The sequence below is a fragment of the Mugil cephalus genome, chromosome 21, assembly GCF_022458985.1.
Source record: "Mugil cephalus isolate CIBA_MC_2020 chromosome 21, CIBA_Mcephalus_1.1, whole genome shotgun sequence".
In the NCBI taxonomy this organism is placed as follows: Eukaryota; Metazoa; Chordata; class Actinopteri; order Mugiliformes; family Mugilidae; genus Mugil; species Mugil cephalus.
Genome location: NC_061790.1, coordinates 14,954,992 through 14,976,922, shown reverse-complemented (window position 1 = coordinate 14,976,922; position 21,931 = coordinate 14,954,992). Strand labels below are relative to the sequence as shown.

The 21,931-nt window shown below is 41.7% G+C and overlaps 2 protein-coding genes across 7 annotated transcripts; one reads left to right on the top strand and one right to left on the bottom strand.

The window, feature by feature from the left end:
- Nucleotides 1–308: 308 nt before the first annotated feature.
- hmgn3 (high mobility group nucleosomal binding domain 3) lies at nt 309–7,457 on the bottom strand. 2 transcript variants are annotated; one of them, XM_047574266.1, is made up of 6 exons: nt 7,338–7,457; nt 5,560–5,610; nt 5,253–5,282; nt 3,721–3,771; nt 3,231–3,326; nt 309–1,164 (listed from the first exon to the last, which is right to left on the bottom strand). In XM_047574266.1, the coding sequence occupies exons 1-6, from the start codon at nt 7,350–7,352 to the stop codon at nt 1,126–1,128; spliced, it is 282 nt and encodes a 93-aa protein (XP_047430222.1). In that variant the 5' UTR covers nt 7,353–7,457; the 3' UTR covers nt 309–1,125. The 2 variants fall into 2 exon arrangements, with proteins under 2 accessions (XP_047430222.1, XP_047430221.1); XM_047574265.1 differs by having other exon boundaries at nt 3,231–3,329; nt 7,338–7,456.
- Nucleotides 7,458–13,590: 6,133 nt separating this feature from the next.
- Nucleotides 13,591–21,422, top strand: enpp5 (ectonucleotide pyrophosphatase/phosphodiesterase 5). 5 transcript variants are annotated; one of them, XM_047573924.1, is made up of 5 exons: nt 13,915–14,099; nt 14,673–14,947; nt 15,124–16,022; nt 16,305–16,481; nt 17,770–21,422. In XM_047573924.1, exons 3-5 carry the CDS (start codon nt 15,143–15,145, stop codon nt 18,186–18,188), a joined length of 1,476 nt encoding a protein of 491 aa, XP_047429880.1. In that variant the 5' UTR covers nt 13,915–14,099; nt 14,673–14,947; nt 15,124–15,142; the 3' UTR covers nt 18,189–21,422. The 5 variants fall into 5 exon arrangements, with proteins under 5 accessions (XP_047429878.1, XP_047429877.1, XP_047429880.1 ...); XM_047573922.1 differs by lacking the exons at nt 13,915–14,099; nt 14,673–14,947 and adding an exon at nt 13,591–13,788; XM_047573921.1 differs by lacking the exons at nt 13,915–14,099; nt 14,673–14,947 and adding an exon at nt 13,591–13,898.
- The last annotated feature ends 509 nt before the right edge of the window (nt 21,423–21,931 follow it).

Here is a 21,931-nt window from a genome sequence, read left to right as displayed (position 1 = left end):
ACGTGCCCTGGGCGACCTCTCGCACACACATGCACACAAAGATGAACACACATTGGTGGCTTTGTGTTGGTTTCAAAGTAAACGTGAACGCACCGAAACGGACCTCTTGCACACATCAGTACGCACGCATACATGTGTGTTCTCGTAGTCGGGTTTTCCACACTACAAAGGGCAACATGCGTGAGGCCACAGGATGACAGTTAAAAAAGATGGCACTGCCACACAGCTACAGACAATGTAGGTGCAGTGCTCTACACACAGCGGGTTTATTCACACGGTAAGTGAAGAGACACAGACAAACGACCATGTGACATCAACTTTTTCTTTTATTTCAAAATATTCTCCCAACAGGATGAAACTCAGAGAAGCCCAGAGGGTCCAAAGCCAACAGAGCCGTCTAGAACAGAAGCACCACTCATTATTGCTGTGTCAGTCTGCTGCAGGACAAGGCGGTCAGAGGGGGGTGAAGAAAAAGAAAGAGGAGAGGAGGGTGGGGGGGAATGAAGTAAACAAAGTCAAACACAGAGACCCACAAACACATTCACTCCAGCACACACATACAAAAGAGCTATGTGAAACACAGTGGTGCCGATTCTAAAAACTAAGATGTTTTAAAAGCTGCAGATGTTCTCCGCGGCGACCGTGGAACTGGTTTCTCTTAGCTCTACGTCCAGACTGTTGATACGCGCCTACAGACCTTCACCTTGACCATTGGGGTGGGCGTCTACTCATTACAGTCAGAGTGCTATTAATGATGATCATCTTTAATAGAGAAGTATAACTGCAAACAAAGGCAGAGGTGGTTAACAGATCGCAACAGTCTTGTTTATGGCCCCTTCAGGCAAAAACAGAGAACACCTGCAGCTGTCTGATAAAACCAATTCATTCTGCCTTCCTGATTCAAAGAGGCGCACAGTATATAGCTATAGAGGATGGAGGAGAGAGGAGCATCGAGCGAAAGCAGAGGTTGGAGGAGTGTGAAGATACGGGGCCGGGCTGCCGGATGTCTGTCTCTACTATCACAAGTCTAAAAAAAATTCAGCATGGTACAAAAATCGTCAGTAAAAAAAGATGCTTTGCTGCCATGGAGTCAGAGGGGACGAGTCGGTGGACGCGTCCATGTCTTTACGCCTTCTCCTCAGTCACCTCTGCTGCTTCAGTAACCTGGAAGGGGGAAGAGGTGAAACACTGAGACCGGGATACAGGTGCTATCGCCCAGCAAGTGCTGGGATTAACTGGCATAGAAATTCCAACCAGCTGGTTCTGCCAAGGTTCAGCAGGCAAGCCCTCTGTAGGCGTGCACCAAATGCATTCTCACTGTTTGGTTTAGCTTGATCCGTCTGTTTGTAGGAGCACGTCAACTGGGTAATCTGAAAATCGCAAACACCAAAGCAACTGTCGTACATGATTACATTTATTCATTTGTTTGTTTTTCCAAAGAACTGCTTTAGACAACTACCTATCGTATGATTTGACAAATGTTAAAAGAATCTTATTGGTGGCTTTTATTGCAACATCTTCTGTATCATGCTCCTGGGATCAAACTGGCAACCCTGTAATCAACTAGTGCAGGGTTCTTCAACATTTTTCAGGCCAAGGACCCCCAAACCGATGGAGAGATTAAGTAGGGACCCCCTACATATATGTTCTATATTAAACTCGGCCTAGTGCTATTTCTAAACATCCGTTATTATTATCATTTGCATTCAAAAGTAAGCTATCCCTTATCCCTTTACTAAAATATGTTGGATTTATGTTCATGTGTATTTAAAGAAATTTAATTTTGGGGTGGAAACTTAAAACAAAATACATGAAACATATCTAATCAACCAAAGACTTTGCAAGCCCCCCTGCAGTGTCTCTGATGCTGAAGCCACTTTCATGTCTGTTTGGTCAGTATGAACAAGAGGAAGCAGGTGGTTTGCTAAATGTAAAACATCTATGAAGCTGATCCAAAACCAGATACAGTTATATTGCTACCTTGGCTCTGTTCAAAGTTGGCATAACTCTAGTAAAGTGATTCTACTTGTTTTTTTTTTTGTTTTGTTTTTTTTTTTTGCTTCTGCTAAGCTAAATCCAGGCCCTGGCTTCATGTGTACTGTACAGGCACAATAGCGGCATCAATCTCTTCCTCTGAGCAATAAAAGCAGACAGGCGCATCAATCCCGAATGCCAAGCTATTTTTAATGTTTCGGTTCACTTCCCCGATCAACCCCCGCGTTTTCTCACTTACCGCTAGTGTTGGCTGAATTTTATGGAGCCTGCTGTGATGTGGAACAGTCATACCTCAGTAAATAAAAACACATTCGGTTTGATTGAAACAGCCCTTTAACATGAGCCTAGGTTACGTGGGTGTCCGTGAGTCTCAAGAAGTGATATGTCCCCACTTGCCACACCTTGCTGACTGGCCCAGCTTTAAGATAGCACACAGCTCAAAGGATTGCGGTGCTTTTTATGCAAGACATATTGCTGAATAAACTGTGGCCACCTGCTTAGCTTAGCGTATATTTCCCTCCCGTGTTTAGCTCCTCCTACTATACCTGCAGGAGTCAACAGCATCTCAACAAGCTAAGACGTTGTGATCTACAGTACTGAACATCCTCTCTCCGCTCCATCTGCCGGACCACTGGTAGAACCAGCTGTCTATGAACCAGTGAGCCAATAATATTTCACATCACTGCTCCGCTAATGTAAAAAGTTGTCCTTGGCCCACCTCACTGCACACAGCAAGAGAGACATCTTCTCCCTCTATGTCTCTCATAAACACTCTAATAAACACAGCACCCCAAACCACACTACTGAGCAAATGTTTGTTGTTAACTTCCCCGTGTAGGTTAGCGGTTAGTGTCCGCGCACACACCCACACCCACGCATTAATTCAAAACACACAACCGTACCCTTAACTCTGACTGTCTCACTCTGCCCTCTCACAGACATCAGGGAGGGAGCCGTGCTTCTGGTGGAGGACACACTGACAGACGGGCGAGACACATAGATCTGTGTGTGTGTGTGCGTGTGTGTGTGCATGTGTACACGTGAGCGGAAAGAGATGTGTAGAGTAGTAGAGGTACGAAATCGATGTGATTGTGGAGGAATACCATGTGTTTGTGTTTGGGGACACATTGACAAAATAAGGACATCAAAGTTTCATTAGTCTCTTGTTTGTTCCTAACTGAATATCCTGTTTCTTTTTTTTTCTTTTTAAATTTGTAATATTCCCCTCCCCATACCTCGGTCTTGGTCTCTCCATTCTGGGCAGGGCCGTCTTCCTTCTTTCCCTTGGCGCCGCCTTTCTTTGCTGCCTTCACCCCCTTATCATCTACCACCTTCTGCGCGGAACGAAAAGAGGAGAGCACGCGGCGCATATAAACTTAGTGATGGTAGACATTATTGTATATGGAAAGTGTTCTCAGTTTGACCCCTTTTGTATGTGTGAGGCGCCCCATTTAGTTCTTTTAAAATTTATAAAACACACAGATTCTATTTCAAACATGGAAAATAATGAGCCTTGGCTACTACTGTTTGGTACCTGACGGGTACGTTTACATGTTTGTGTGTGTTTTTGTGTTTTTCACATGCTTTGGCTTTGGCCCTGCACATAAACAAGCAGGAAAGAGAAACCGAGGGCCTCAGACTGTTACAAATTTATGCAGATTCGGATAAATTGTTATTGGATTGCCTGCGCGTGGTTTTGTGTGTGTATCTGTGCGTGTACTTCACCTTGACGACGGCCTTCTTGGGCTTGGGCTCAGGCTTGGGTGGAGCGGGTTTCTGCAGATTACACATGAAAAAAAATGTTAAATTCGATCGTTCTCACGGCTACTGTCTTTGAAGAAATATTAGTTTATTTAGCTCCCTCTCCTCTCAGCACTTACAAAGCAGTTTTGGTTCTGTTTAAAATAATATTGCTTCAGCCTCAAGAGCAGCTGAGCAAATTCATTATGAATAACACAGATCTCAAGCAAGATCGAGACACCAAACCATATTTTAGAAGCAACTGGGTTCTGACATTATTCCCTCGTTAATGCATCAGCCCATGAACTGACCTCAAATCACTCTTCAATGACTCTATCAGATGGGAGCAAAAAAAAAAGAAAAAAAAAAAGAAAAAAGGCTACCCACTCAGAACAAGCAAGTTTGCTGGCGAAATTTTCCATGCTGCTGAGTGTGGACCACGTTACCCTGAAGCCACGGGCTACAGCAGCACTGCTGTGACCAAATGAAATCATGTGATTCTCAGTGCAAAAATATCTCTGTTTTTCTTCTCCGGCGTTACAAAAAATGAAAGGCATAAATGTCCCTAGACTAGTAGCGACAAGGCTTGATATTTAAAATTTCAACGAACGCGGGAAACACGAGAAAGACTACATTAAATGTCACGTCCGAATGGATCACGAGCAACGTCATTGTTTCACCGAAGACAAAATACTTACATGGTGTTTGATAAAATTATGATGAAATTAATAGGAAAGAGGAAGTTAGCTTAACCTAGCACAATAACTGGAAAAAGAAGTAACTAGTGCTGCGATATTCTGGAGTCTCTGCTGATTGCTTGGCAACAGCAGCATGATTACAAGACTCAGTACAGTTCACTGAGGCCAAGTTGCTAGCACTCAGGCTAGCCATTTCCCCGTGTTTATAGTCATTTTTGCTAAGCTAAGCTAACTGACTGCTAAGTAGTAACTTTAAATCTATATTGACTTAAAAGCTACTATACTACAATACGAGCCTGTCATCAAACTCTCTATGAGAAAGGGACTGTGCAGGTTCCCCAGAATGTTGAAATACCCCTTTGAAGTGCACATGCAAATGTACATGCAAAGACACAGGTCACATGGGTTCAACATGCAAAGTACGACGCACACAGAAACACGTAACCTGAATGGCAGAGCTGCGTGATCACATTTCTAACAATTTTTCTAGATAGTATTGTGGGTTGCCACTGAAACTTTCACATTTCAAACTTATCTCAAATATAAATATAAATATATGGTGCAAATGTTTTAATCATGCAGCCATGCCACAGACCACACTGAGATAGGACAGGACGAAGACAACAGGAAAAAAAAAGACATGCACACCAAGCCAGACCCAGTCTTCCAGGTATATAAACCGGGAGAGCACTATACTCTGACACTTGGTTATGCAACACCGATCATCCCACAAGGCTGAGGTGGGATGAGGAGGAAGCGTGGAGAGGAAGAAGAGGAGAGTGACAGAGGTGAAGACAGGGACGGGAGAGCGGAACTTACCGCTGATAATCTCTCTGACCTTCTGGTGGGCTATTGGAGCAAGAGATGATCAATGAGAGAGAGACAGAGAGAGACAGAGTGACAGAGAGAGATCAGTTGTACCTTCATGGGCTCATCTTCAGCTGATCAAGTTGGTGACAAATACCCTAACGATCAACCTGTCACATGCCTATTCCCTGACACACACACACACACACACACACACACACACACACACACACACACACACAGGCACGCACACACACTCAGTACAGTAAAAGAAAACCACAGCATACACATACACACACAGCACACAAACAACAGTTACCTCTTGTTTTGTGACTTTGGGGGCCTCCTTGCCCTCAGGACCCTCTGGAGACTAGATAGGAAATAAATAAAACATCTGCATTAAAAAAAAAATGCATTTTAACATCATCATTGACTTTGTACTTGTTGAATTATGAAAAAAAGAAGTTTACTATTGTTCACTCTAATACGGAGGCTGAAAAGGCTGACAATTCAAACAGTATAGACTTAAAAACTTGTCAAAATGCCAGAATGCCTTACTTTTTAAACGGACCTCCTACTCATGAATGACGTAATCATTTTGTAAAAAATCTGAAGCAATAAGTGGATCGCTGATTGACTATATATTATTGTTCTGCAGATCCCCACGTGATCTAAACCTCACTTGTTCTTTTCTTCGACTTGCCACTAGTTTATCTTTTATGGCAGTAAGGCGGACAGCTTCGGTTTCCAAATTTATTTTTTGCTCATTTAAAAATGTTACTGAACTAATGATCGATGACTTCATCCAAAAATTATGAATCATGAAAATAAATTAAAGACTATGATTATTTACCCTATATGTCAGCTGTTTATAAGGGTTCACAACTCCAACACTTTTAATATTCTTAAATTCAATCATTCTAAATAACATCCGGAATAAATGGACTGATTTATATTAGGTGTGCATTTTTCTCAGAAAGAATAGAAATCTTTATCAATTTGCGCTTCACATAATTAAATCACATTTTTGATGTTATGAGTTTAAATTTGGCGCTTAAAGACGCTTTGGAGTTTAATGTGATCTGATGATGACGGATGATGGTGTCTGGTGATATCCATTTAAATGGAGACCCCGTGCTTACAGTCTAAAAACTGGAGGATGTTGGACTATAAACATGGATTCATTCAGACCCCAGCGTCATTTGGACGTCGGCATGTTCCGGCTGCAGGTATGCGAGAACGGTGCGCAAGAGAGTCCACCCCCACCGCGAAAGGGAAAAAAATACAGTTGGTATAGCCTGCAGGTTGGCAGCCGCATCATTTGCATGTGGGCGACCTCCGCCCCTGGAGGCCCCCCATTCTCTGTCCTCAAAGGCGAATCTGCGCAGACAATGGCAGTTTTTAGGTGGTAGAAAAGCCAGTTTCCATGTATGCGCTGATACAATAACCCGGAGCTCACCGAGCAGTGCTGTTTAGATAGTATCACGGGCTCTTTTTTTTTTTTTTTTTTTAACATAGCAGCAATTGTTTCTGATCCTTTCTTTCTTTATTCCTTTCTCTCCGTCTGGATACGGGTTTGTTCGTTCGGCTCGGCGCCTACCATTCATTACCCCCGGAGAACCAAATATCAGACAAGGGGATATCGGTCTCCCTTTTTCTCCGTGTTAAATTAAACGTTATAAAAAAAATCGATTCATCTCATATATGCGTGAAACGCGCCCAGAAGAACTACAGGCACGCACGTCCCCTTCGGGATTTACGCGTCCATCCATCCGGCGGCTCCGTCTGACATTCACCAGTGCGCACTGTGGACAGGGAAGTGGCAAATAAAACGACCACAAGAACGGCCATTGAAATGAACACTGTGATGTTTATGGCTCCAAATTAAACAAATGCCATCCGCGAAATGTATCTTGTACAAACAAACGCGAGTTAAATGCACCTGAAAGGTCGCGGGCGAAATAACGCTTCCTCAAACTTTGGCATCACCTCACCTGCCTCGACGTCGCCACAGAAATCGCGCACCGCTATTTTCCTCAAATGCAAGAGCTGGAAAAACTACAATGAAGTGTGCTGGACGGCAGGAACGGTACTCACCTTTCTCTTCGGCATTTTACACGTGAATTACGCTCCACCAAGCTGGGAGAAAAAAATTTAAGGTCAAACCCGAATGGTCAGGAGAGGTGAATTTGAACTACCACGAAATAGGGGATCAATATCTAAGTACCTTCGATAATATGTTGATAATATGCACTCCCCAAAACTCTATACCTTCCACAGCCATTGGGTAGAGGGGTCAAAATCCTCTCCTTTGCTTACTCCTGATTGGCTCGTGTCGACTGTATGTAAATAAGAGGGCTGCGGATATTGGCTGAGATTTATCAGGGTCTACCTGCGATTGGCTGCGCGCTCTTTGTGCGCAGATCCCACCAGACAGCCATGGATGAGAGGGAAAGTGGAGACGGGCCAATAAAAGCCCTGCCTGCTCTCGGAGGATCTGGGTAATGTAGGATGATAGAGAACGTTGTAAATAAAATACAAAGAACCAGAAAAAAGGGTACAATGGCATATTGTCGGTCCCACGAGCTCCAGAAAAGCTTTTGGCCATTGTGTCTCTAGGTTTTCTACTGTAAAAAACCAGAGGCCTCTTTTTATTATTTTTTTTTCCTTCTATTTCCCCAAACAGCCCATTTCGGCCATGACACCACGCATCTATATGAATATGTAAAACAATGCATAAGGTTACAAAGATGTGTAAGTGCTTAATAATTTCAGTGATGTGTTTGACATTTTTCATGAAAAATATAAAACATGATTTGGCCCATGTAGATGAGTATACACTTACGAAGGCTAAATTGTGTGGAGGTGCATTTTAGGCCCAGAAATGAAGCCCAATATTCACCCAACGAGTAACATGAGGTGAAAGGAATAAATTAATAATGAGATGGGTTTTTTTTCTCTTCTTAAGAATGTTTCTGTAGAACTTAAAGGTATGTCCTTCCCGGATTAGTTCAAAACTTGGCGGAAAACCCAGCCAAGGTCACAACATTCAAACCAGTGACGCACACAGAAAATGAGAATTTCACAATCAGAATGGTATTCACCGCCTCATCGCCTTGGTGGTTTGTTCAGTAAACATGTTTGAGAAGGATATGAGACGAATGTAACATAGTCACAAATACATAAAAAGAATCTGGTGTACATTTGAGCCCAGCTCGGGCATTTTTGGGTGGAGTTTGCACGTTCTTCCTGTGTCTACGTGGGTTTTCTCCAGTCTGCAAAGACATGCTCGTTAGGCTAATTGGTGACAGTAAATTGACCCTGAGTGTGAGTGCGAACAGTTGTTTCTCTACGTGTTGGCCCTGCGAAAGGCTGGTGACCTGTCCAGGGTGTACCCTGCCCTGCGCCCAATGACAGCTAGGAAAGGCTCCAGCAACCCCTTCAAACCTAGTGAGATGAGATGAGATGAGATGAGATGAGTCTGGTGAAAGGTTAAGATTTACATGTAAATAAAGAAGAAACTGTTTTAAACAGAAAATAAACCACACTCTCTTACATCATACAGTGTTTTTGCTGTTGTTTTGTTTTTATTGCACCTTATTAATGCACTTATCTTGTGTTATTTATTATACCTCTGCAATTACCCTGCACTTTATCTGCTTTGTTCACTTTATACATATAGCCATGTTTACATCCACCATGAATGATGTGGAAAGTTTCAAACATTGATAGCACAGTTTTAGCAGATTGTCCATGTACATTGTTCTCTTTGTTGCGTCTTTAAAAGTGTCTTGTTTTGAACTTCCTGCTGCTCACATGTGCCTTAAATTGCCACAACAAAGTTTTCTTTGTTAATATGATGCATAGACAGAGGTTGTGAGTGTCAGTCAAGTCAATGTGATGTAAAACTTGTGCCATTCGATCGTCATCTTGCAATTTTTGTTTCTTACTTTTGTTCGTAGGAAGCAGGATGTCTTCAGGCTTTTCCATGGAATTCCCAAACTATCTGGTAAACGCTAGGAACCACTATGGTTGACTCAAGTACCCACTGATCCTCAAGAAGAAAAAAAATCCTCAAACTAGGCCTAGACAACTCACTCAGTGTCAAGGTTGTGGCCTATTGGGAAAACCTGATTGTGTATTCAGTTATTCCTCCTATCATGACTCTGGATTTATCAGTTAAAAAGAAAGACTTGAATGGAACAGTTTTCAGTAATGTGTTGCTGGAATATATTCCCTCTCCACACTTATATATCTACAGTAAATCTGCTGAAAAGTTGAAAGAGGGCTGCACTAAATGCCAGCTAATTATCTTACTAAAGTAAAGGTTAATTATTATTAATTGTGTTCTTGGCTATAGCCTATAAATAATACTTAATAATGTCTGAATGAGAAAGAGAGACAACACACTTTCAACACTTCCCTAGAATCAACGTGATGTGTTTAAAGTGCTTATTAAGAGACTCAAAATTAGTTGTCAACTGACTAGTTCTTTCAACTCTTCAGGTATTTTCTTAATTTCTGGCAAGTGTTTTACGGTACAACTAAGGCCCAATTCATTCTAGCAATGTAATAAATATGTGCTCCCATGTCGTTTTTATTTTTTTATTGAAAAGCTCATAAGTCACACAGTATCTTTTACAATATGTAAAAGTGTAGCTTACAGCCTATATGACACCATGAAAACATACAATGACCATTAAAACATTGTGCAGAAATCAACAAAAGCAACCTTCACGTTCGTGTGCAACGTCACAAGGGCTCGACAACAAATCTGACAATGGACAGAGCTTTCCTGCCCAAACAAACAAAACCCTTCATTTCTACACAGAATACACAAAAGTCCACCCAGAACACACAGGAGCAGGTAGCTTGATGACTGCTCCACTGTTCCCACATAGATTCACCCAGTCAGCTAAATGGGGGGAGAGCACAATGAGGAACACCTGTACAACACGTACATTATACATGAAAGATACAACAATGATGGAAAGTGACGACGGTGGTGAACAAATACTGTTCATGCATTCATTCTAGTGACAAATACATGGTACTGTATGTAATACGCAACATCACTCTCCTGTTTGGATGTATTTTCGTTTTATATATTTAATGCTGCGTTTTCAAATCTGTGCACCTGCGAGGCATTTTAGGTGATGAGAAACATACAATACACATCAAAACACACAAAAAAAACTTTCACGGATGAATAAAATATTGTAAATTGTGGTGCCAGTCTAGCTAAGTTTTTCTGTCGACGTAATACAGCAGTAGCAATGATAAGTCACATTTCTTTTTTTTATTAATAAGTCACATTTCAATATGTGCCATGGTCACCTTTTGGTGCCCTTTTTTTCATTGCATTTTCTCACATGTATAGTGTACATAGTATAGTATACATTCATTTCATGCATAGTTTTCTGCTGCATGAAATGAATGAGCAGCGGCTGCCTTTCAGCATACATGCACCAAATGACATATAATTTATTAATCACGTACTTATGAAATTCAGAGTCCACAGCCCTGAGCGCTAAATGCTAACGTCAACGTTCTATTAATAAAGACTACATGTTAATGTTTAGCTAGTACTATATATATAGTTTATTCACCCTGTCATTTGAGGATAATATAGCATCATAAAATTTGATAATTAGCTTTAAAGTGCATCTAATGAGAGAGTCCTTAGTTATATAGTGCAAGAGTCCGTACAAACTGGACACATTGATATTTAGTCCTGACTGGGGATTTAGATCAAATTTATTACCAGTAACCAGTATAAGCTGATCTTGAGACAAACTTAAATGTCTGTTTTGTGAAAATCCAGCACATAACGGTACATACACTGATCAGCCACAACATTAAAACCACTGACAAGAGAATGAAATAACATTGACCATCTTGTGACAATTCTTAGACATGTGCCACCCACCTAGACCAGACCAGACACCTCCACCCCATAACAATGACACTCCTCGATGGCAGCAGTCATCCCCAGCAGCATGCAGCCTGACACAAAAAACATTTGGGAACAATTAAAAAAAAAAAAAAAAACATGAAAAACAATGAGTCACAACTGTCACAAAAGCAACAAGACAGACCTACGCGATATTCAGAAGGTGGTCATAATGTTATGTTTCATCGCTTAAGTGTCATTTAAAACCAGCAATATTAACATGCTGTTGGCATTAGGGGAAAACTCAGAGTGATATGAAACAGTCCACCCCTTTGTAGATATATCCAACTGTGGACCACAGTTCTGGACACTGTCACACCACCATCATGCCTAAAAATAATAGGAATGACACAATGGCCTCTCAGTTTACTCAGCACGTGATTGTTACTCTAATCAATTTAAAGTAACCAAACTCATCCTGATCAGGTCACAAGACAATAACTTGGAGAGAGTCAAAACAAAGAGCAAAACAAATTACAGAAGAGTTGTTACGTCAGATTTTTTTTTTTTTTTTTTTTTGGCATTTTGGTTGTGCTCTCTAACAAAAAAAAATAAAAAAGCAAAAATCTAAGGGTCATACATTAGATTATACCTACTAATATGCCTGCAATGATCCAATAATGTTTTTATCAACTAAAATTAATCGGCCTTGTATTAAATATGCTGTGTACAGAATCTATGGGATCTTCTTATGAAACGCAGGAAACGGCTTTCACCATTTATGCTCTAAATGAACTCTAAATTAAATTAATTCCAAAGCTAACTGAAAATATGTATTTTTAATCAAATGTACAATTCATTCGCTGTTTATGTGATTATAGTGTGTTTGTGATTTACTGTACCCACATGCTTTTCAAAAAAAATCTTATGTGATACATTAAAGGAAACGCAACATAAATTAACGCATGATTTTCATACAAATGTTACCATTCAGTGAGCCCTGTATGGAGACATGTTTTGGTTGTATGGTTAATTATTAAAAATTCTGTTATTCAAATGTTTCTTTTTAATCTGCCAAATGTTCCAAAAGGTCATTCCCGCTTCTTAAAATTAGCGCCACATATATTCACACCGTGATCTCTGACAAAACAAAATTTGAACTCGGAAACTAAAGCAGACAAACAAAACTATTTCAAGTTAAAGTTGCAATCACAAAGTCATTTCGTTTTTGTTTCCCTTCACAGTAGCTACGCCGATTAGCGGCCTTGTATGACCCCTTCGGTCCATTGTCAGTTGTCCGTTAGCATCTGGGCCACGTCTCCATGACAGTAGCCCGGTCTATGTTTGTTCAACCATAGTAATGTTTACTTGCAGCTCGCTCCCACAGACCCACTCTACAACTGACACTGAGGTGGCTTGTAGAGTGTGTCGGCCACATTAGCTCTGCTACTCTCTGAATGATGGAACATGAAATACTAACTATGCACAGCTTGTGATGCAGCTCGGGAATGTCTCCGCAGACGTCTGCTTCATAATACTATAAATAGAGGAACTTTTATATGATTTCATTAGTCAATTGAAAGTGTGTTGCTTCATTTGGTGACAGACATGGATTATTACTCTAATGAAAATCTACGATAAAGGCCTCTTTAAGGTCCCTTTAACCACTCCTGGAGCTTTCCAAGTCCAGTTTTCATGAGATGGTTCACATTTACATTTTTCTGGCCATTTTAATTTGCTAATTTTGTCACAGTGTTTTACAGGAGTCCTGAGCTAACATGGTAAACATTCCTAAATAAATACATTTGATAAAATGTGTCCAATCCCATAAGGGGTCCAACAGGAATTTATACTCCACCAACAGATTAGTAACTGCCTGTGCTGTTATGACGCATTCAAGCAGTAAGCATTAACAAAGGGCCGTGTTTATCTCTCTGGAGATGAAGGGGCTGTCAGTGGGTCAGAAATAGTCCCACTCTCACCATGCAGCAACATAACTGAGATGCCATTTTTCTTTCTGAATGTGAAGAAAGGCAGACTCTGACCTGGATCACCTGTAGACGGGACTTGACTGACACCTAGTGGACAGTTCTGGTTATTTTTTTTTAGCGGGGTCAGGGATTAAGATCAGTAGCCTACTGAATTTGAATCGAATTTTTATTTGTAGTTTGAGTGCAGCCCTAAAAAAAAAAATAAAATAAATGTGCATATGTGCTCTTAAGAGTCATTGTGAGAACATAACGAATTTTTGCAGAGACCCCCGGCTTAAAAGGCACACGTATAAATAACACAAAAACAAAACACTTGTGAAAAATATAAAACACCAAGCCAACACAAGCCAAACTGAACCTGACAGACACCCAGACGTCTATTTATAACCTCCTCCCAGCCTCCTCCCCATCCCACATTACGTCACTGGGAACCGTGCACCTTGTCTGACGGAGAAATTTGAGGGGAGCAGCTCCTCACAAGGCGAAGCATGCGCCCGCAAGAAGCTCCGGACAGCCTTTTGTCTTCATGCGTTTAACGTCCGCCGAAGAGACACCGGCAGGGTTAATAGGCGGGACTTCCTCCGAGCGCAACTGACCGAGTCCGGCTGTTTATCTCGGGCTGCAGCGCCAGGGGCTTCGAGCCAGTGCAGGATCTGATAAGGAGGTAAGCTTGTTGACAGCGCTGCTCTGAACGTGTGCTGTCTGCTCCCCGCCTCGGTGTTTCTCCGGCTGCTGAGCTGAACTGAACCGGACTGGACTGGACTCGCTGGCCGTGTACGTGGGTATTGTTTGTTGCAAGGCAGAACTGCGCGATTTAGCCGTTAGCTCTGCAGACTGGCTGTGAGTGGCACGGTTCACTTGAATCCGTGTAAAATGAAGAAGACGCTTCTCGCAGATGCACTGCAGTCGTTGCATCCTCAGTCTGCCTAGTTTGCAGTGACATCATTGCTGCCCTGAGCTGTCATGTCTTCAGAGGTAATGTGACAAACTGCTGATCTGTGCAGTCTGTGGAGCTGGGTTCATTGATATATTACCATTATTGTGGCATAATTACTGAACTCCTTTTTCCTACTACCTCATGCTTTGTTGTCATATTCATCCGACAGTAGCAATTATTTCCACCATTTAGTCATATATCCATTTGTGCCTTTGATTAATAATTAAGGGAAACAAGCTCTTACAGTGTCAGCTCACAGGATCTTTCAGGTTGTTGTTTTGTGCCTGTTCAAAAAAGATGTAAAATATTCATGTCCGTGTCAGAAAATCGTGCAAATGTCTTTGCATGATTGTTAGTGCCGTTGTCAAGTGCCACAGACAAAGCATTAAAAATATGTAACCACAAAGGCAAAGGCAAGGAGGAGGGAAATGAGTTATATATTAAAACACAATGAAAAGATAAATAATAAAAAAAGCAGCTTTCAGTCTAAATTAAATGAGGAGAACGGATTTAAAAGCAGGTAGTGATTAGGCCTGCTTAATGTGCAGGAACAAACAATTCCAAAGTTTGGAGGTCACAGCTGAAAAATCTTGATCTCTCATGTTCTTCAGTCTTGTTCAAGGGACAGCCAGAAGCCAGCTGACCTCAGTAACTCCTGGTTGTATGAGATCAGAAGGATGTGTCGGAGCCAGACCATTAGGTGATTTGTATGAGGACAGTGAAATCTTAAAATCGATCCTAAGCCTTGCGCTTGCATGCTCTTGTTAAAAGATGAACTGCAGCATTCTGCACCAGCTGCAGACGTGAGAGTGAGCGGCTTGCAGTCGTCAAGACGGGGTGAAATGAAAACACGGATGACCCTTTCAGTGACAAATGATTGAGACCTGTATGTAAGCTTTGAGCATTTAATTTCAAATCTGTGAGAAATTCCAATTAACACTGTTTGACTTTTTCTGGTTTTGCATAAACAAAATAAATCATCATCAAGTGTTGTTTATCAGGTTCACATATTATGATATTTTAAGTTGCAGCTCTTAACTTTTGCAGTTTGTGTGTCTGCAGGTTGTGTCATCATCACACTATGTTGTGCTACTTGCTGCGAGGAGGCTGCAGTCCTTTGCTCTGCCTGTGGGCCCTGCTTCTGCCTCTGGCCTCCCTCCATCGCTTGAGCCACCACGGGCGGCGGGACAACGCGGCGGAGGACCGGCCCAAGCTGCTGCTCGTGTCCTTCGATGGCTTCCGCTGGGACTACATCGACCGCGTGCCGACCCCCAACTTCCACAGCATCAGCGATGAGGGGGTGACGGTGGAGTACGTGGAGAACGCTTACATCACCAAGACCTTCCCCAACCATTACAGCTTAGTGACGGGGCTGTACGCCGAGACGCACGGCATCGTGGCCAATGAGATGTACGACCCCGCTCTGAACCAGTCCTTCTCCATGGAGACGGACAGTATTTATGAATCCCGGTGGTGGGAGGAGGCCGTGCCTCTCTGGGTGTCCATCCAGAAAGATGGAGGGCGCAGCGGAGCGGCGATGTGGCCTGGGTCTGATGTGAAGATCCACGGCATGTTTCCCTCTCAGTACCTCCATTACAACGCCTCAGTCTCCTTTGAAACCAGAGTGGAACGGATTATTGAGTGGTTCTCCGCACCTAAGGAGGAGGCGGTGGATTTTGGCGTTCTGTATTGGGAGGAACCCGATGAGAGCGGCCACAGCCTGGGCCCTCAGAGTCCACTTATGGATGTGGTCATCGCGGGGATTGATGAGCAGCTTGGCTTCCTCATCAACGAGCTGAAGAAGGCTGGACTGTACGAGAAGGTGAACCTCATAGTGACCAGTGACCACGGCATGGCACAGCTCTCCGCAGATAACATCATAGAACTGGACGAGTACGTGAGCAGAGACCTGTACACCTGGGTGGATAAGAGTCCAGTGGTGGGAATCCTGCCCAAAGAAGGTATCGCCTACAGTATTTAGAGGAATGCATTCATTGCTTTCTTGTGAACAGATAGCAAGGAGGAAGAGATATGTACTCTAAAGAGGGAAAATACTGATCCATTTATCTTACTCTTGGCAAGAAAGTAACCCAAATGAACTAAAATGTTGAACAACTAACTTCTGATGTTTACATGAATCAACATATATACATATAAGAATATTAATATTTAATCTAGAATCCTTAATTTGGAGAAATCTCTGCACCTAAAGACATTTTCCACTATTGTCTGTCACCATGCAGGGAAGCTGGAAGAGGTGTACAGCCTGCTGCTTGATGCAAACCCAAACATGGTGGTGTACAAGAAGGAGGACATCCCCGAGCACCTCCATTATCAGCACAACATCAGGATCATGCCCATCCTCTTGGAGGCCAAGGAGGGCTGGACCATCATGCAGAACAGGACCGGACCCCTCATGTGTATGTTTTTTCAGAGCTCAGACATCACAACAGTGCCGAGTTAATATTCTGGTCCGCTGCTGCTCACATTATATGGGTTATGTCAGCTTGTAAAAGCGGCAGCGTTTGTCTGCGCTAATAATAGCTTCAAAGGAGATTTATTTCAGTCACTGAACCGAAGCTTGTGTTACACCAGCGGTAATTAACAAAGAAAGGCAGATTTGCTTTGTGTGCGTTGGCCTGTATTTTTTTTTTTTTTTTTGTCGCATTGACTCTGAGAGCAGTTATTTTTCCTAATTCGATACAGGTAAAGCACTTCCTTTTCAGATTAGAGATCGCAGAGTTTTTCTTTTCTACACCTACTAATGTGATGGCTGGATTCCTCCTCTCTGGAGGAAGGCTTGTTAATCAGTGAACTGACCAGGTGGAGGCTGCAGCTGGGTGGAAAACCTGCTGACTCACAGGGACAAGATGATGTGAACCTGCTGAGCTACGCATAGTATATGTAGTACTACGATATGTGCACATAAAAAGGGTTTTCCACTGTTCACTTGGTCTATTTGTGGACGGGCAGTAGGCCATAGATTACTGTGAGCTAACTCTGATCCACTTTTTGAAAGTTATGTTCACTTACTGATAATTATTAGCAGGTCATGTGGACTGGATCTGCACTTCCTGTTGGCTAATGATTACAGTTATGGGGAAATACACTTCGGCTGTCACTGTCATAAAAAACTTCTCTGCAGATTTTATGCATGAAAGCTAAAATTTAGATAAAATGTAGCATTATGTGGTAGCTGATGGTGTTATTTCTCTAGAATTTTATCACAGTGGAGGCGGCATTAAGCCATTAGCATGCATGCACTTAGGTTTGTCCATCCTCGTCCATTTCAACATTCCTCCATAGGGTTACTGGTGATCGTAATCTCCTCATTGTATCTTCAATCCAAAAATAGAGTGGGTTGTTAGCAGCAGGCAGCAGTGCTGATAAACTGTATTGATTTTACTAACAGCCGGTGACAGAATAATATCAGTTCTCCAGGATTTTAATAGTGCTGATAAATTTTAGGAGCAGCAGTTAGCCTGTCTAAGCTTCCCTCTAGGGTCTTTGCGCTCTCGTCTTTTGATTTAATTCTCAATTTTGTCGCCGCGTTGCTGTTATTTATTTGGAAAGCGGTGGCGGTAGTAAATCATCCGGTAGGGACGCAGGGCCAGATTTCATAAATGTGCGTTGACGGGACGTGAAGAATAGAGATTGGCGTCAACGTATCTCACATTCTCACTCAAACATATTGTCTCTTCTCCTCAGTGGGAAACCATGGCTACGACAACACCTTACGCAGCATGCAGCCCGTGTTTGTGGCTCGTGGGCCGGCCTTCCGCCAGAAATATGTCAAGACCTCCATGCGCTCTGTTGACCTTTACCCTCTCATGTGCCACATCCTGTCCATCCGCCCGCTACCGAACAACGGCTCCCTCCATAATGTCCAGGACCTCCTGTCTGAAGTGCCGGCTCCATCCACAGTCGCCCCGCCCCATCTACCCGTTCCTCCTAAAGTCAACGGATACTCCTATGCTCCCGTCGTGGGCTCCTTCCTCGGTGTGGTGTTGGTGCTGGGCTTCCTGGTGGTCTACATCATACTAGTGACGCTCAAACAGCGCCCGGCGCTAAAACGCAGAAGCTGGGAGATGTCGCAGCCCTTGCTGCAAGAGGACTTGCACCTGTAGCTGAAACGAAGGGTGGCAGACATAAAAGAAGAGGAGGTATTGCTCCCCAAGGTACAACGCTCTGCCCAGAAGCATCCCCTAAATCAATCCCTTACACCACTAAACACGATTGTGCTGCACTTTTTAGTGGGCGGAGATCAAGTCTAACCTTCTAATCATGTAGAGCTGCACCATTCTCCAGTGTAAGGGGAGTGTCTAGGGCTTGCTTCTGTCGCAGGCTTAATCAAAATACTAAACCTTTACATGGGTTTTTAGTGGCTTTGCTTTGATTGTGAATTTTACCTAATATCATCTCAGTGTTTTCATCGTCACTTAACGAGTAATGATTTAGAGTGGAATTTTAACCTCGGATTCTGACAGTAGCAGTGTGAGGGTGGTCAAAAGTATGACTTGGGTAATATTAAGGTGTCCGTGTGTTCAATATAAAGTAGTTTACTAGGTGTTTTAGATCACACTCCAAGACGAGGTGAAAAAGCTTCCCATAGAGAGTGGCGGGAAGCACCTTCAGACAATCTTACCTTGATGGCATTCATTGCGTTGCACTCGTTTGTACATGGGGAAACCGAGGTGTGTGGAGAAGTTCAAACACTTCACATACCTGCCAAGCTGCTGCTTCAAGGGAGTGCGATCGAAAAATGTCAAATTTTTGTCAGGCCTTGTGGAGACTGCTGGGCAAGTTACTATTAAAATTGTATTCAGATTTATTTTAAAATGTCTGGACACAATTTTTTGGCAAACTGGATCTAAACCACATTCAGAGGTGGTTTGAATCGTGATACCAGCCACATTTCTCTAGGTACACTTCAGCCTGTATTTAAAATCAAAATAACAATGTGACACTTAGAGTGACGGAAGAGGGGTTGTTTAGAGGGAGAAGTAGTGCTATCTGTGGATCTAAACCACATTCAGAGGTGGTTTGAATCGTGAGTGCTACTTCTATTTCTCATGGTCCTGTATTAGAGCTACATATTCACTGGCACCTGTGTGCAGATACTTTGGTCAGTGTCAGGACACTCCAATCCGATCCCAACACTTCCAGGCGACCGTGTGGACAGTCTGTCCTAAAGATCTGATTTGAGAAATTAAATCTTGATTTGACCGCAGTCTGAACAAAGCCTTTTGAAGGATACTTGCACTTTCTGCAGTGGTCGTGCTAGACAGCAGTCACTTTGCTTAATTTGACATTTTCAAATCTATGCATTACAGATTTGTATGTCATGAAGTAATGAAGAATCAAAGTCTTGGTAGATTTGTATTTCTACCACTTGTTCTACCTGGTGGTCTGAACACTGGATGGGCTGTTGCTTTGAAGCACGTAAAAGTAGTTCTGTGAGATTGGCCACAGTCAGAGTTCCTTTTGAATGTTATTTGGAAGCAGATGGTCCACTAAAAACTCACTCCACGTGCCAAGCTAGCTGCTCTTAGGCGTACAGTTAGTTCTCTATATATTTGAGCAGCGACACATGTTTTGTTATTTTATCTTTTTACCAAAACATGTTCAAGATACAGTTGTATACTCAATGTGGGTTTAAAGTGCAGACTCCCAGCTGTAATTTGATGGTATTCACATGCAAATTGGAGGAAGGGTTTAGGAATTGCAATAATTTAATATGCAGCCACCTCTTTTGTTAAGGTACGAAAAGTAATTGGACAATTGACTCAAAAGCTATTACATGGGCTGCATGGGCGGTTCCCTCGTTAATCATTCATCATTTAAGCAGGTAAAAGATCTGAGTTGATTCCATTTGCATTCAGAAGCTGTTGCTGTGAAGCTACAACATGCAGTCAAAGGAGATCTTATGAAGTCCAACGGACCATCCTTAGGTTGAACAAAAGGAAAAGAAATTTATTTGGTAATGTCTGGGAAAAGAAAAATACATGTGATCTTGGGCACTCAGGCCTGGACGTTCACAGAAGACAACAGTGCTGGATGATGTCCATGGCTTCCACACTTCAGGTGGTCATTGCCTGCAGAGGATTCTCAACAATACTTAAAAAATTAACATTGAACATTTTGTTTATGGTAGTGTTAATTTGTCCAATTACTTTTGAGCCCTTAAAACGAGGAGACTTTGTATAAAAATGGTTAATTCTGTAAAAAAAAAAAAAAAAAAAAAAAAAAAAAAGGTTGTAAAAACCATTTCAAATGATATTTTTGTTTCAGCCCTTGGATTAAACCTGAAAGTCTGCACTTGAACTGCATTTTAGTTGTGTAATTTCAAATCTAATGTGGTGGCATGTAGAGTCCAAATCATGAAGATTGTGTCACTGTCCAAATATATATGGGCCAAACTGTAGATCATCCCGATCACACCTCGCCCTTTAGTTACCATTTGCCTTTTTAACTTAACAGAGAACATCTCTCTAAGGTGTGCAATTGTTTGTGTGTCAGTCTGTTTTTCGTAGAGTTTGTGTTAGGAGGGCATTCTTTTTCTGTGTAGCTGACTGTGTACTGCCTTTCTCTTGATACGTTAACTGTCATAACCATGGCCATTTGTTGGTGAAATGTGAAGTGCAATTGCTATTGGTCAGTATTTGGTCTTAGGGATCTTAAGGGTTTCGCTGTTGTTTGGTTGAGAGGACGATCTCGGCATGACTTGCAAGAACTGTTCCCCTAATTTGCACTACAGGATCGAAATGAAACAGAATGATGGGGAAGTAGTTGGAGGCTTCTTAGGTCATGTGTTTAATTTGCACTCGTAAATTGTAGTTGCTGTTTGAAATTTATAAATATATATATATAGCAGCTTTTGCCAAAAAGCTTTTTAATTAGCATAAAGACAGAAGGAAGGCGTAGAATCCAAATCTGCAAATCAAATATTCTCATATTTTTTCAGCAATTTTTAAGAAAGAATTGGTTCAATTTTACTCCTTTTGCTTTTTGATGAACTGACTAATACCTGTGCCCAAAAAATGACAGACATCACTGTGATATATACTTTTTACGAAATTTAAATTCATAAATTGAAAGGATTTATACGCTAATTTTCTGATAATTGTATTGTTTTATGAAAGAAATGTGTTGTCTGATAATTTTCCCCTGACTTTCTGAAAGAGAAATGAAATATATCCATACTATATTTAAAAATGATTCATTTGAAATTGTTACAATTGATGGGTTTGCTATTACACTGAATTTAAAATGTGAATGTGTATTACAGTCTAAAAATGACCTATCTTTGCCATGTTGAAAGAGTTAAAGAGTCTTCTGGAAATAAAGGGACTAATGTGAAACTGGCTGACTTTTTTTTTTTTTTGTACTTGTTGTGTGTGTCTGTAGTCCAGGGCATTTTTCCAGGGCCACAACCACCGCATTTATATAATCACTTTCCTCAGAGTCCAAACTCTAAATAAATTTGTTTTTAAATCATTCAAGAAACAAAATGAGGAAGTAAAATCAGTGACTTAAAACTGTCCATGGACAAGAGTGAGGAAAGTTGGACACACTCAGATTTGTAGATTTGAGTTTGAATTTGTAGATTTGACTTTATAGATTTAAAGGGCAAATGTGGAACATTTTAGTATGTCCCGGCTAACTTACTCACTGGTCTATAGGCTCAATCAGCACTGTTATCTTATTCAGTAATGACCTTTTCTTTTCTTTTTCTCTTTTTTTCGAATGAATATCTTAAGGATTGAAACATTACATTAAACTGACTGACAAGCGTCAAAAAAAAAAAAAAAAAAGATTAAAACACGTTTTCAGTGTTTCTGTTCAGTTTCCTGCTCTTAAAGAGTTTCAC

Excerpts from the sequence above, each read along its gene's own strand:
- hmgn3 (XM_047574265.1), bottom strand. Across the intron at positions 5,283-5,559 it reads CCAAAGTCACAAAACAAGAG|CCCACCAGAAGGTCAGAGAG; the intron begins GTAACTGTTGTT and ends TTGCTCCAATAG. Across the intron at positions 3,330-3,720 it reads CCAAGAAGGCCGTCGTCAAG|AAGGTGGTAGATGATAAGGG; the intron begins GTGAAGTACACG and ends CGTTCCGCGCAG.
- enpp5 (XM_047573922.1), top strand. The coding sequence starts at position 15,143 with ATGTTGTGCTACTTGCTGCGAGGAGGCTGCAGTCCTTTGCTCTGCCTG. Across the intron at positions 16,023-16,304 it reads GGGAATCCTGCCCAAAGAAG|GGAAGCTGGAAGAGGTGTAC; the intron begins GTATCGCCTACA and ends GTCACCATGCAG. Across the intron at positions 16,482-17,769 it reads CAGGACCGGACCCCTCATGT|TGGGAAACCATGGCTACGAC; the intron begins GTATGTTTTTTC and ends TCTTCTCCTCAG.